This window comes from Danio aesculapii, chromosome 8 (assembly GCF_903798145.1).
Source record: "Danio aesculapii chromosome 8, fDanAes4.1, whole genome shotgun sequence".
Classification (NCBI taxonomy): Eukaryota; Metazoa; Chordata; class Actinopteri; order Cypriniformes; family Danionidae; genus Danio; species Danio aesculapii.
This window is the reverse complement of record NC_079442.1, coordinates 32987277-33001583: the sequence shown is the minus strand read 5'-3', so window position 1 is coordinate 33001583 and position 14307 is coordinate 32987277. Positions and strand designations below refer to the sequence as shown.

The 14307-nt window shown below is 36.2% G+C and overlaps 2 protein-coding genes across 2 annotated transcripts in view; both read right to left on the bottom strand.

Moving 5' to 3' along the window:
- Positions 1–1412, bottom strand: part of myo1f (myosin IF) — a 46256-nt gene extending 44844 nt beyond the window's left edge. Inside the window, exon 1 of the mRNA XM_056463766.1 lies at positions 1229–1412. Coding sequence (XP_056319741.1) covers positions 1229–1231 — 3 coding nt within the window. The 5' untranslated portion in view covers positions 1232–1412. The remainder of the gene's footprint in view (positions 1–1228) is intronic.
- Positions 1413–9210: 7798 nt separating this feature from the next.
- adamts10 (ADAM metallopeptidase with thrombospondin type 1 motif, 10) overlaps positions 9211–14307 on the bottom strand; it is an 87933-nt gene continuing 82836 nt past the window's right edge. The window contains 5 exon segments of the mRNA XM_056463765.1: positions 9211–9388; positions 9390–9421; positions 11410–11569; positions 13266–13442; positions 13524–13728. Of these exon segments, the coding sequence (XP_056319740.1) occupies positions 9311–9388; positions 9390–9421; positions 11410–11569; positions 13266–13442; positions 13524–13728 (652 nt within the window). The 3' untranslated portion in view covers positions 9211–9310.

Sequence of the window (14307 nt, the reverse complement as noted above, 5' to 3'; positions counted from 1 at the left end):
CATATCCACAATCATAATTATAAAACTGGCTAACCAAGTCATCGTTATTTTTTCAGAAATGTAAAAATACAGAAAGAGTATTTTTTGATTTTAACATATATTTTCATTTTATGGTCAGAGGCTATAAAAACATAGTTCAAAATAGTTGTTTCGGAACGGCATCATCACTAACTTTCCACTTTACAACCACACTTTAAAACTTGCTGGGTGGTCTCAAAAACCAAATATGTATATATATAATAGACAAAACCCAATTTTTGGGTTAAAATATAAAAAAAAAATCCCAATAATTTGTTTTGTCCACATGTAACCCGAATCTGAATTCAAACAGCCCATTAGTTTTAAGAGTGCAATACTAGACGTAAACCTGTAAACTTACGTCTATAAAAAACCCAGAAAGCAATTCTGAAAATTGATATGTTTGTGTCTATACAGCGAAAGTCACTTGTTTGAAACAGTTTTAGAAACCCCCTTCTAGAAAATATCTTCTTTTATATTCCACAGAAAAACACAAGCCATACATCTTAATAACGACAAGTCAATAATCAATGACAGAATTTGTATTGTTGGTGAACAGTCTCTTAAATAAGTGGTTCCTATTGGCTGGACAGCTATCCTGGATCTTTTAGAACTGATAGAGAAAAACGCAAGGCTTCAGAGAGCAGCAGTAGCAGTGAGGAAGTATCGAGGCAGGAACCGCAAGTCCCCTCTGACATACTTCTCCACTCTTCCCCTCCCACCTCTGGGTGCCGTTGCGAAAGAATCCTCTGTAAATCTCTCACCGCACAGAGTCAAGAAAGTCACCGCCCCAGCATCACACTGCTTTCCTGCCACCCCTGACATCATGAGCCTCACATTGACCTCAGTAGAGGACACCTGAACATCTGACCCATAGTACAGCAACTTTTGATTGATAACCAGTGTGCTAATAAATTCAAGGTGGATTAAACTAAGAGGTTAATGAGATTCCACTGTAAGGAAAAGTCAGTGATGATTTAAGCTTCCTTTTCAGTTAGTTTCACAGATACTACACTGAGCTGCTTCAACCATTTAGACTTTATAAATAAAGAAACTCTTTAAAAGACTATCAAAATTAGCACTTGTGTATGAGGAAAGTAGTATGAGGAAACTTTTTCACTCAGTTACTGGCTTATTAAAGAATGACACAAAAAACGACTGCAATTTAATCAACATAATCAATGAGAAAATAAAACTTCTGCCACTTTACCATTGTGCCGCTGCTGCTTGTTTCTACTTTGTTTTGTGGTTCTTCTGCCGATGAGATATTTAACAGTCCTAGGGTTTCTCAGCACCTTCCCATGACCAGCAGACTCTACAGCACAAGAGCTGTGAAGGTTTAGTGAAGGGAAGCGGACTGTGAGCACTGAGCACAGATCACTTCCTCAAACTCTCTCAACCCTGTAGGTGAGACAAGAAGAAGTTGCAATGCTCTTTCACCACAGGCTGAACACACGCATATACAGTATACGCCTACAAACAGACTGAACTCATAACTGGTCTTACTCATGGCCCCTCACGATCATTTGCAATAGGTTCCAGGTCAACCGTTACTCTGAGGTGTGTGACAGGATGCAGCCCCTCCTGGTGACTGAATGACAAAAAACCCATATGTAATAAAAACCATACACACATCCTGCAAAACACCAAAACTGAACACACCCTCGCTCACGTGTGAACTTCTTTATTTTGTCAGTTTCATTCTTAAGGGTTTACCTCTATGTTCTGATGCCTGCAGAGTTTACCTTCCAGAGTGAGAGCTTTGACTAAGGGATGAAGGGGACTTCAGGGTCATCTGCAACACAAATTAAATATATGCAAAGAAACATGGGATCGGATTGTGGCATAACCATTTTTCCTGAAGTTCCCTTTGAAGTAGCCATTTTGGAAGAACCTTGAATATGCATGGTGAACATGACTGTCCTTATTAGCACTTCTGTTTGTGCTATATTGCACACAGGCTGCGTAAGTACTACATCTGCCCTGTAGTCATTGGTCACATCTATCTATTAAGCAGTCAAGGCACTGATCAGGGAGTGAGCTATTTGAAATTCCTTCAAGTGCACTTGAAATTTTTCTCCCTGAAAACTCCCACAATGCACCATGAAAATCAGGGAGCATTGATGCGAACTGTTTCCAATGGTTGATTAATGGTTGAAATGTTGCTGCATTTTCCTTCAGCTTAGTCCCTCAATTATCAGGGGTGGCCACGGCAGATTGAACCACCAACTATTCTGGCTTTTGTTTTAAGGAGTGGATGCACTTCCAATCTCAACCCAGTACTGAGAAACACCCATACACTCTCACATTTAACCCATGCGAAGACGGGGAGAACATGCACACAGAAATGCCAACTGGTCCAGCTGAGTCTCGAACTTGGGACCTTGCTGTGAGGCGACAGTGCAAACCACTGCCACCATCCAATTATTATCTATAATGTAATGCAGTATTTTCAATGAGGATATTCTCATGCACCATGCAAGCATTAATTGCATGCACCCTTCAGAATCTCACTTGAAAATAGTAGGTAATTTGGGTACTTCTTGTATACAGGCTACTGTTTTTCACACACTATGAATTTGGACATACAGTTCTGTTAACATACTGTTTCATATGCTAGGGAAGTATGCTATTTTAGATGCGGCGCTTATGCAAGAGAGCTAGAAGAAGCTGTACAAATGTGAGATTTAGGGGTGAGTTTGTAACAGAGGCCAGTTACTTACAAAATCTCACTCCTGTGGCCTCAAGAGCCAATCTAACTCCCACATGTAGAATAAGTATTAACAGAGTTTGGAGCAGTTCCAAATAAGTGGGACCTGAGCTCCAAGTGGACTGTACAAACTTCCTGGAGCTTTTGATTGACCGATTTAAGGTCTTGTACATGATGTGGAGTCCAGTCTATTTTGCTTTATTAATGTCTACACCTATCCCAACCCTAAACCTACCTTCACAGGTGTCAAATCTAGTTCCTGGAGGGCCACAGCTCTGCACAGTTTAGCTTCAGCCCTAATTAAACACAACTGCTCAAACTAGTTGAGTCCTTCAGGCTTGTTTGAAATCTATAGGTAAGTGTTTTGAAGCAAACTGTTTGGAACTAAACTGTGCAGAGCTGCGACCCTCCAGGAAACTGGATTTGACACCTGTGCCTAACAGCAATGAATAAAACAGTAGTTATTATTGTACAGCAACACAAAATTATTATATTTATGTGCACATTCTCAGTACCCAGAGATGTAATCCTTCTAGTGTAACCCACCCTGTTTGTAGCCTAAATGCCTCCGAGGTGGGGGCATTAGACTCCAGCGATTATATATTTGAAAACTAGACCTAGGCCTTTGGAATAGTTGTTAGTGCACCTGCTTCCCATGTATGAATGACAAAGATGGGAGTGAAATTTCCACAGGTTTTAGGAGAAGTGTGAATATTCCTTACTCATATAGTCTCAAAAGATGCACTAGAAGCTGTTGATAGAGACTGTGGACTTTAGCATCCTTGCTAGTGAGCACACTTTCCATGACAGAAACACCTGATTGAATCCTGTTTCAGAGCCAAAAGAGTAAAACCAGAGCTGTTACGTTGGTGTCGTGACCCAGATAGGAGGAAAGTAAACCTCCCTCCCCTGCCCTCAATAGGCAGACTAGCAACTACACTCTCAGAAATAAAGGTACCAAACCTGTCACTGGGGTGGTACCTTTGCAAAGGGTACAATTTATACCTTAAATGTGCACATTGGTACCTTAAAAGTACAATTTTGTACTGTTAGCATACACTTTTGTTTTTTGATATTACTATGAGGTACACATTTGAACTTTTTAGGTATTAAGTTGTACCTTTAAAGTACATATATGCTCCTGTAAGATACAAAAGTGTACCTTTTGAAAAGTTACCACCCCATTGACAGGTTTTGTACCTTTATTTCTGAGAGTGTAAAGTAAAAAATTAGTGGTCCCCAGCATCCGAGTGTGGATGGTTGCCACCCCTGTTTGGAGCATTGACGGAGTTAGTGCCGTAACCCAGATCAGAGTGAAAATTAGGGAGAATGTAACATAAGTCAGATAATAAGAGCTGGCCTCAAGAGCAAATAAATGCTTTTATTTGTAACAATAAATATATAAACAGCTGCTATTAGTTTGTTTTATGTACAATATAGCAGAAATCTCCAGTGGAATGGCTTAAACACCCACATACTTGAGGCTTGACGCATTCGTAATCGTGCAAAAATCCACCCAGCTTCAGGGAAATATAAATGTATAAAATGAAAACAGACAAAACAAAACCAGATTTTATTTGTACACAATGCATCTTTTTATTCTGCATTTCAAATTCATTTCAACTGGTCTGAGTACAATTCAAATGACATAAACTACATCACAGGCACAAGAAGGTACAGCACGTTACTTAGTAGCACGTGAAAATCAACAATAAACAAAGTCAAAATAAACAAGCGTGACTTCATTTCCAAAGTGAATCTACAAATGTAGGAACACAATGCAAAATATTTTAAAAATGAATAAAAAACACACAAAGCTAGCCATCAAAAGCAAAACAATTTACTTTCACATAATAATTGTACCAAAGATATGATTACAAAGTTAGTGTCTCTGCAGACTTTAACAACAATTCTAGTTTTCATTGAATCCTGCTTATATATATTTTTTCTTCAGCAAATGTATTATCTTTAGCAAAACAATCCCTACAATACAAAAATAACATAAATCTTGAGATTATGACAAATAAAGACATAGCACCATACTGTAGCACCACAGATAAGCCATCAGTCCTCGAACAGAGGCCATCTCCTCAAGATCTGCTCTTCAAAATCAAACATTTGACGTGTGCTGCCAGGACCCAGGACAGGAAGAAGGTCTGTAATGGCTCTCTAACAGTGACTGATACTAGTAAGTTGATTCAATGACAAGATTGAGCTGAATGATGATATATTTGGGTTAAAAATCGATTAACAGAACAGATTTTGGAAGGAAATTCATTCAACATTTTGAATTCCCAAGTTTAAAAATGAGAAAAGTTCACCGAAAATGAGAATTCTGTTTAATTGCCATTATTATTGCCATTATTATCTTTTTTTTGTGAGGAACAGACTAAAACATATGGCAGAAAAGTACTACTTCCATCCATATTCTTCCCCTTTACTCTTAAATCTCATCTGCATGTGTACATATTCAAACCCCATTGTTTCTGTAGCATCAATGCAAACAATTGATATTTTTACAATTTTAATATTTGACCCGCACAAATCTATTGTATGACTTTAGCGGAAATGTAATATATGTAAACAAATGAAGAAGAACACATTAGGTTGAATTTTTGGGACTAACTCACTATAAGATCTCAATGGTTTTCATGTACAGTTAAAGTCAGAATTATTAGCCCCCCTTTGATTTTTTTTTTTTTTTCTTTTTTTTTAAAATATTTCCCAAATTATGTTTAAAAGAGCAGGGAAATTTCTCAGTATGTCTGATAATGTTTTTTCTTCTGGAGAAAGTCTTATTTGCTTTATTTCAGCTAGAATAAAAGCAGTTTTGTTTTTTTAAAACCATTTTAAGGACAAAATTATTAGCCCCTTTAAGCTATTTATTTTTTGATAGTCTACAGAACAAACCATCATTATACAATAACTTGCCTAAATACCCTAACTTGCATAGTTAACCTAATTAAGCCTTTAACTATCATTTTTTTTTGCTGTATAGAAGTGTCTTAAAAAACATCTAGTAAAATATTATGTACTGTCTTCATGGCAAAGATAAAATAAATCAATTATTAGAAATGAGTTATTAAAACTATTATGTTAAGAAATGTGTTGAAAAAATCTGAAATTGGGGGAAAGATAAACAGGGGGGCTAATAATTCAGGGGGGCTAATAATTCTGACTTCAACTGTATTTATAAAAAACTGAAAAGTTACTAAAGTCAAAATTGAGCACCACAGTTGCTACATGGCCACTTGTGCTGCATCAAGAATACAGTACATTATCTTGGGTAAAAAAATCTAAGAATAACAACATAACCACAACATGGTACAACAACAGCTTCCTTTGGCTGTTTAAACAACTGTTATGTTGTGCACAGAAGCTAAACTCACCTTACCTCGCTTCCCTCCAATTGTTAAACAGTTAATTGTTCATCCCGGTTGGACTGACGCACAATATCTTATGATTAATTAGTGTAAGCATTATGGGACCGGATGAAAACAGAACAGCACCTGCAAATGGCCACACGGCCGTCAGATTTAAAGATACAGTATCTCAGCACCAACCACACTGAATGAGAGCTTATGATATCTGAATGATCTGAAGGGTCCCAAAAGGGCCGTTCACACAGATTTAAATGCTGATTGTCAACAAGTTACAATAAGCTGGTAAATGTTTTGTACTTAACTCAACAAGCAAAAATGACATTTATATTGAACTGAAAATTTCCACTCATATAATTAAGAATTTATTTAAATTGTTGGTTTGTTGCTTTATAAATTGCTAAAAGTGTGAAAGACCTTTAAGGCATAATCCACCCCAAAATTATAATTTATTTATTCTCATGTTTCAAATCAGTATTAACACATTTTGATTATTAGATATTTAGAAAAATGTCAAATTGGGGTTTCTATTTGTATACTAAAATGTTGTTTTGGACCCCAGAGAGACAACAAGTTTCATTGCATGGACAAACTTCCTAAAATTTGTTAGAAATGTATAACATGAGGATGAGGTAAGTACAGATTATTCCTTTTGGTGTGAATTATGCCTTTAAAATGCACTCAATCATTTTTTTCCACACTAAACATTTACATTTTTTGAAAACTGTTTACTATCAAAACCTGCACTGTAAAATACAGTGAGGGAAAACGTCAACAAGTCATGTTTTTTTTTCTGGGAAATATATTCTAAAGGAGCTGTTGACATGGAAATGAACACACGGTTGTGCGTAATAACAACAAATTGACATAAGAGGAAAGTACTGAACTACTGAACAGTATTTAATACATTATATTTAATATTTAACATCACCTTTTTTGGTGATTGCAGTTTAAAGACGCCTCTCATATGGAGAATCATGCATTGCTCAGGTGTGATTTTTTTTACAAACTTCAACAGAGTGTAAAAATCTTGATCGTTCTGTGGGTGTTGTCTATCAAATCTGATCTTTATCCAATCTAGGTAATTGGCTGGGCCATTTTACAGCTTGATTTTCTTTCTCCGAAAGCATCTGAGAGTTTCCTTGGCTGTGTTTTGGATCACTGTCTTGCTGAAATGTCCACCCTGGTTTCATTTTCATCATCATGCTAATGTAGATGTTGGACTGAAGCAGCTAATATTAATTTATAATGACGAAGAGCAGAGGTTTGCTGAATAACTACTGAGAAACTCCAGCTGCAGTCTGGTCTTTCACTGCCTATCTACACCTCCCTTTCTTCTCGTGTCTAATACTTTTTTCCTGTGGCATTTCACTTTATTACACATAACTTAATTTGTAAACTAATTAGTTTGGTTTTCTTTGCATATATGGATATTTTTAGAAAAAGTTTTCTGAGAAAAGTGGTGATGTGTTGAATACTTATTTCCCCCACTGTATATGCTATAACAGTTTCCCTTTAATTCATGATTCAACTTTTTTTATTTTACTCTAAATGACTTCTACTGAAATCTTTAGTAGTCTGAAACAATATATTGTATACAATATAAAATATATAGAAATAAACCCATTAAATAGCAATCATTAGCTGATTTTTGCATAGTAATTGATATGAAAACCCAAATAATAAAATGTTTCAAAGGTTTACTATAAACGTCAATAAAAGTAGGTTTGTTATGTTTTCAACTTGCCGAAATGCAACAAGATCATTTTTCTACAATGTAATATTTCATGTAAAGTAAAATACAAACACCACGTAGAGATCTATTGACCAGGTGAAAACTACTCATTAGTAGCCAAGTTGTATTTATAAACTTGCTCACGAGAACAGTAATAAAAGTCTAAAAGATAAAAGTCTAAATAGTCTAATGCCTTACAATGAACAATTCTTTCTTTAGACAATTATTGTGCATAATAGTTCATCCACAACACTAGGTGTCAGTATAATTCAAAGATAAAAAGAGCTACATTTAAAAAAATGACTGAGTGCACTTTTGAGACTATGGCCCAATCCCAAATGACACACTAAACCCTCTTCTTCCACATTCTCCACGTGAAGTAATGCTGCTTTGACAGAGGTCTCCAAATAAGTGTGAATCAAAGGGTACAAGCACAATGAGGTATATTCACAAAGATTTTAATTTTAATTTTCAGTCAGCCAGCTCAAGCGATTCCGGTTTTCATTACAAAATCGCCATGTTTAAAATCTAATTTCTTAAAAAATCAATGATCTTCACTGCCTGAATGATTTATGATATAAAGGACAAGACAAGAAGCACTGCATTCAATTCCAATTTTCCGTGCCATGTCTTTAAATGTGAACATTTTTGTTACCCCAGTATTTTCAATAGAGTTTCTATGCTAGTCTGCTATTACTGACGGTGCTAATGTTTACACAGTATTTCATCTTGTTTTATGATTGAACACTTAAATAAATGCTTAGTCTATTTAACTGAATGTATTGTAATTACATTACAACATCAATTCTGTAAAAGGAACCTTATGAAATTAAAAAATAGCCACATAAACCTTTCATCGGAAGTTTACCAGAAGTTGGCTGAAAAACACTGGCTGTGCATATAGCCCATTCTAAAAGCTAAACATGACAACCTGCGATCTTCCGTATGAATGTGAAGTGCAATGTAAGTGTGCCATTTGGGATTGGTCTGTTTGTAAAGATGACAGGTCAGTAAATGAATCTTTTATCACATTAGACGACTATTACTCACTGAGAACTACAGGTGTGACAGCTCACACAAACACTTCTCTGCTTGACAAGCGACGACCCAGAGCACCATGCGGAAGAGCTTAAGAAGACTGACAGATGTCTTTTGGACAGACTGGTTTTCACAGCAGCAGTGCCAAAGCAGCTGGTCGAAGGGAGAGAAATGTTCTCTCTTATTTTCTTCCATTTCTCTCTCTCTCTTTCTCTTCTTTCCTCCATGATTTCTCCCTCAGTGATGTCAGTCTGCCAGTGGTTGACTGTGCTCCTCCAGTGGAATGCTGAGCATGGGCGGTTTTGGCCATGCAAGAAGATGGGAGGGCGGAGAGGGAGAAAACCGGGGTGAGAGAGAGAGACATAGAAAATAACTGTGTGTGTGTGTGTTTGTGTGTGTTTGTGTGTAAAAGAGAAAGAGAGAGAGAGGTCAGTGTCCTTGGCAGGTTTTGCAGCACATCTGTCTGAAATATGCACGGCCGCAGAATTTGAACCTGACCACCAGAGGGACAGTACGCCACTGTGTTCACATCTTTACACTCTACAGGACACAGAAAAAAGTGCAGTCAGTCGCAAAAGCAGTACTGTACTGAGAAATGCAATACGCATCTGAAAAACACACAGCATGCAGTGGAGTTTCTTTAATATTAGAACGTTTAGATTTAATTGTTGTGTCACACATTGCATTTAAAGTAGCAATAGACGGTTGATTTTTTGTTATGCTGGTTAAAAGTCTCTGCACATCCTCATGGCAATCATTAAATAAAGTATGTATGTTACTATTCTGTGGATGGTGTAGAACTAAGACAAGTTTGTCCAATCAAAATGTTCGGTCCAAAGATTTTTTGACACTGTCCTGCTTGGCAGTCAAAATATGTAATTGCATACCAGTTCTCGCAGAAAGGATTACCTTCTTTTTTAGTTTGATATTGTTATTACTAACTGTACTGTTTCTCTCCAGTGAATGTTAGGTGATGTATTGTAGTGATGTTGTCTAGTCTAGTGCGCGCTCATGCATTCAGAGGCGTAGATTTGGATGGCAATCACTTGAATCACTTCCAGGTCAAGAGAATTATTTTAAAAGGTAATTCCTCAAAATAAAAGGAATTTATTAACTAATTCAAATAAAAAAGGCAACATTTACTTTCCATCAAAGTCAATGGGTTTTGTATGTGTTTTTTGTTGAATTGTTTGCTAAATATATTTGTTATATTTTATTCTGGCATTCATTTTTTCATGTTTTTTACTTTATCATGAACAGCAGATTTAAAGACTTTCAAGGACTTTTTAAAGCACCATTCGTTTTAAATCAAACACTGTTTTAATTCCCAACATATGCAGTGCCATGATTGTGAAAATGTTTCAGTTACACCTAATATTTACATTAAAAATGTGCACGTAATGATGATGTTTCAAAATACGTTAAAATTAAATGTAGTTTTAAACAGTTTAAAGAACCTTAATAAAATGTCAACACTAGTAATACTTAAATGTGGTTTCTGAAGTTGACAAAAATTGCCTTATTTGTCGAAGTTCTTGTACAAGATTTAAATTTAAGCTTTTAAATGAAGAATTTCTCATTTTTCATTGTTTTTGACAGCAGCACACACTCAAAAATGACGTTTGTTGTTTGTTCAGACTACTTATTTAAAATGAGCAGAAACAACACAATTCTTAAATAACCACCTAATTGTTTTATGTTCAATTTACTTAAATTAGTAACAAATAATAAGTTAACTTCATTCCTTCATGTTGTCCTAACACAAATCGATTGTGTGGAACCTAACGCAGTATAATTGTTGAAATAATACCATAAGCAATTTCCATTTCAAATTTAATTCAAGCACTTTCAAGAACCTAAGATTTACAAGTACTTTCCTGGCCTTAAATCCATATGTCTAAAATTTAAAGTACCTTGAAGAAGTATGGGAACCCTGTTCTTGTCTTATAAAAGGGTTTGCACTAATAAACATCTAAACAGGACTCCAGAGTTTGCCAACACTTTAAATATCACCATGACTCACTAACCTGCTTTCACAGCCTCATTGTGGTTCTAATCACTTGATTAAAAAAACTACAGGTTTGTTAGTGTAGCTAGCTTGTTTATAGTTTATATTTACTTCTGACAATTGTATTTAGGCTTAAAAGTTGTGCTAATTTGGGAAGATTACAATTATGAACAAAATGCATGTAAACTATAAATCTTTCTCAGTGACAGAGCATATTATATCCAATAACTTAAATGAAAATTCACACAGGTCGTCAGGGTTGTTGAGTAGTGAGACATACAACTATGAAAAATGTTGTCACTAAAGCTAAAAGAGCAATTGATTGTGGAAATATTTACCAAAAAAAATCTTTGACAGACACATCCTTTCAACACATGTTTGGAAAAAGTTAATTATTATGAGATTTCATTCAGGACAGCATTTGAATAGCGAGCATTTGTGTGTGTGTGTGTGTGTGTGTGTGTGTGTGTGTGTGTGTGTGTGTGTGTGTGTGTGTGCGTGCTTTTGTTTGACCTCTGACCTTCAGGGTTGTCTGTAGGGCCGCTGTGGTCACACTTGCTCTTGCACTGCTGCATGAAGGCGGGGCGATGAGACTCAGGGCACTCATTGGACAGCTGACCAGTGTGCGTCAGACACTGAACTAAACGAATCTCCTGACCCATTCCACACCTCGCAGAGCACTATAACAAACAAACATACACACGTTTATCAACGGGTACGAGAAAAGAAATAGTTTTGAAGGAACTTAACATATCTGGACTGTGCAACTTAAATTAGTCCTAGATTATGTTTATGTTTAAAGTCTGCATGAACCAGAAGCTGCAACAGTTTTTTTTTTCTCGTATTATGAATATTGAATGAGAAAGCAGTGGGTGTGGCTTGTTTTATTTACTGTGAGCTGAATGGATGTAGTAAAGTAGGCTCTTTTTTCAGAAAGATCAGGAAAGGGTTTGGGGAGAGTTATTACAGCCTAACATACACCTCCGCCTCACCATTTCTGTTTGCTGTCAAAACTGACAGTTGGAGGGGTGGTATGTTAACCATGCCCAATACCGTAAAATCAAGTGCATTTTAAGATTTCAATTAAAGAGTAGAAGGGCAAACATTTTTTTTCTCTTGATGACATGCATAGATGAATTGTTTACCACAAAACTAGTAATGTGAGCTAACAAAATCATACAGTATGGTTAGTTTCGATTTCATTTGTACCTTAATAATGCGATTATGTTTGCAATTTTGCATACTCATTTTTAATTCTCTTTGTATTTGACTGACTGTCAATAGTGGGAGAGAAAGAAATAGTCATCAATTTTATTCTCGATTTTCAATGTTACATGACTCAATGATACAATGATTAATCTTGAATATAACTTTGTTAATGAAATGAATAATTTATAAATGTTAGTACTGCCATACATGTATTCCAATCCTAAACAAAAGCATAGAATCTCTGGTTATTTCTAGTTAAAATGTAAGAGATTCATTTATTTGAATAAGATTTTTGCCTTGTGCCCTAAACAAAATTATTTTGAGAATATTCCTGCTATTCACCATTACCGAAGGCATAATATAATTTTGTTTGAGGGTTAAAGGGATAGTCCACCCAAAATGAATATTATGTCATCATTTACCTCCACATCCTCCACTTGTTTTAAACCTGTTTAAGTTTCTTCAGTTGAACACAAAGAACACTGTAAAAAATGCAGGGTTACACACTATTCATTCATGTTGTGCCAACACAAATCGTTTAAGTTAAGACGACAAATTTAAGTGAATTGAACATAATACAATCAAGTTCACTCAAACAAATCTGAAGAATTGTTTTGTTTCAGCTCATTTTAAGTAAATACTTTGAACAAGCAGAAAAATAATTTTTTTGAGTAAAAAATATACTACAGAATGTTAGGAAACAGAGGGTGACGCGGTGGCACAGTAGGTAGTGCTCTCGCCTCACAGCAAGAAGGTCGCCGGTTTGAGCCTCGGCTAGGTCAGTTGGCGTTTGGTGAATTGGATAAGCTAAAATTGTCCGTAGTGTATGTGTGTGAAGAAGAGTGTATGGGTGTTCCCCAGTGATAGGTTGCAGCTGGAAGGGCTGCGTAAAACATATGCTGGATAAGTTGGCGGTTCATTCCGCTGTGATGACCCCAGATTAATGAAGGGACTAAGCCGAAAAGAAAATGAATGAATGAATGAATGTTAGGAAACAAACAGCCATTGACCTCGATGGTACAGTATCTTTTGTTCCTGCTATGGATGCGAATGGATTATTTTTCCCAACATTCTTCAAAATATCTTGTTTTGTGTTCAATAGAAGAAAGAAATTCATAGAGGATTAGAACTGCTTAAATGAGGACATTTTTAATCATGTGATCTCACCTCTCCCCAGGGTCCCGCGACCCACTGAGGTGGTGGGCACCGCTGTATGTTACAGCGCACTCTGGTGGTCGGACGGGTTTGTTTCGGGCACTCAGACTCTGGCAGCGTCTCTCCGTTGTCTCCACTTCTACATAAAATCACCCTGTACCTGTATCCCGGACCACAGCCGGGAGTACACTGCAAAAAGAAGATGATGACAGATTAAAAAGACCAAATGACACCAGAGATAGAAGTAAATTTACATGGCCTTTCGTCTACCTCTGACCAGTCGAGGGCATGCCACTCAGGAGGGCAGGTATGGTTGTTGCAGGGCTCTGTGACTGAAGGTCGTGGAGTGGTGCAGGCCGTGTCATCCAGCACTTTCTCCTCTGTAACAGACATCTTCCTCTTACACAGCACTTCCCGTGTGCGAACTCCTCCATTACAGCTCCGACTGCATTCTGACCAGTCTCCTGTCCACCACCTGACAAACACACAGAAGATCTCAGGCACAGAAGTTATCAGGCACACCAAAGACATCAGTGCTCATTATTCAAATTTCTTTGTACACCCTGATCTAAAAGTTTAATTTAATTAAAAAACAATTGGGTTTTTAAATTTTAATTTTGCAATTAATAATTGTTTTAGACTGAACAAAATACAGTGATTGTGTAGTGATTTTGCCAAGAAAATGTAATATATGTTAAAAAAAAGAATTAAGAATTATAAAATTGTAAGCTCTTTAGAATTTAGAAAATACTTCATTGTAATATATAGTTTTTAACATAAATCAACAAACAAAAAAGTTCCATCATTAAGTTTTATCATTTTACAAGCAATTACTGTGCATAAATTAAACATTTCATGTGTAATTTACTGTGTTTTGCATATGTGAAATACCTCTACTTAAGTTTTAACAGGTCACATTCTCACTGTTTCAATAATTCACAGTGGTGAACAGTGACAAAGTATTTTTACATCATTACTCTACTTAAGCACACATTTACTGATTTTTTTTCAATTAACCTGTTAATCTAACTGGTTTCATTTGAACTTGAACTGG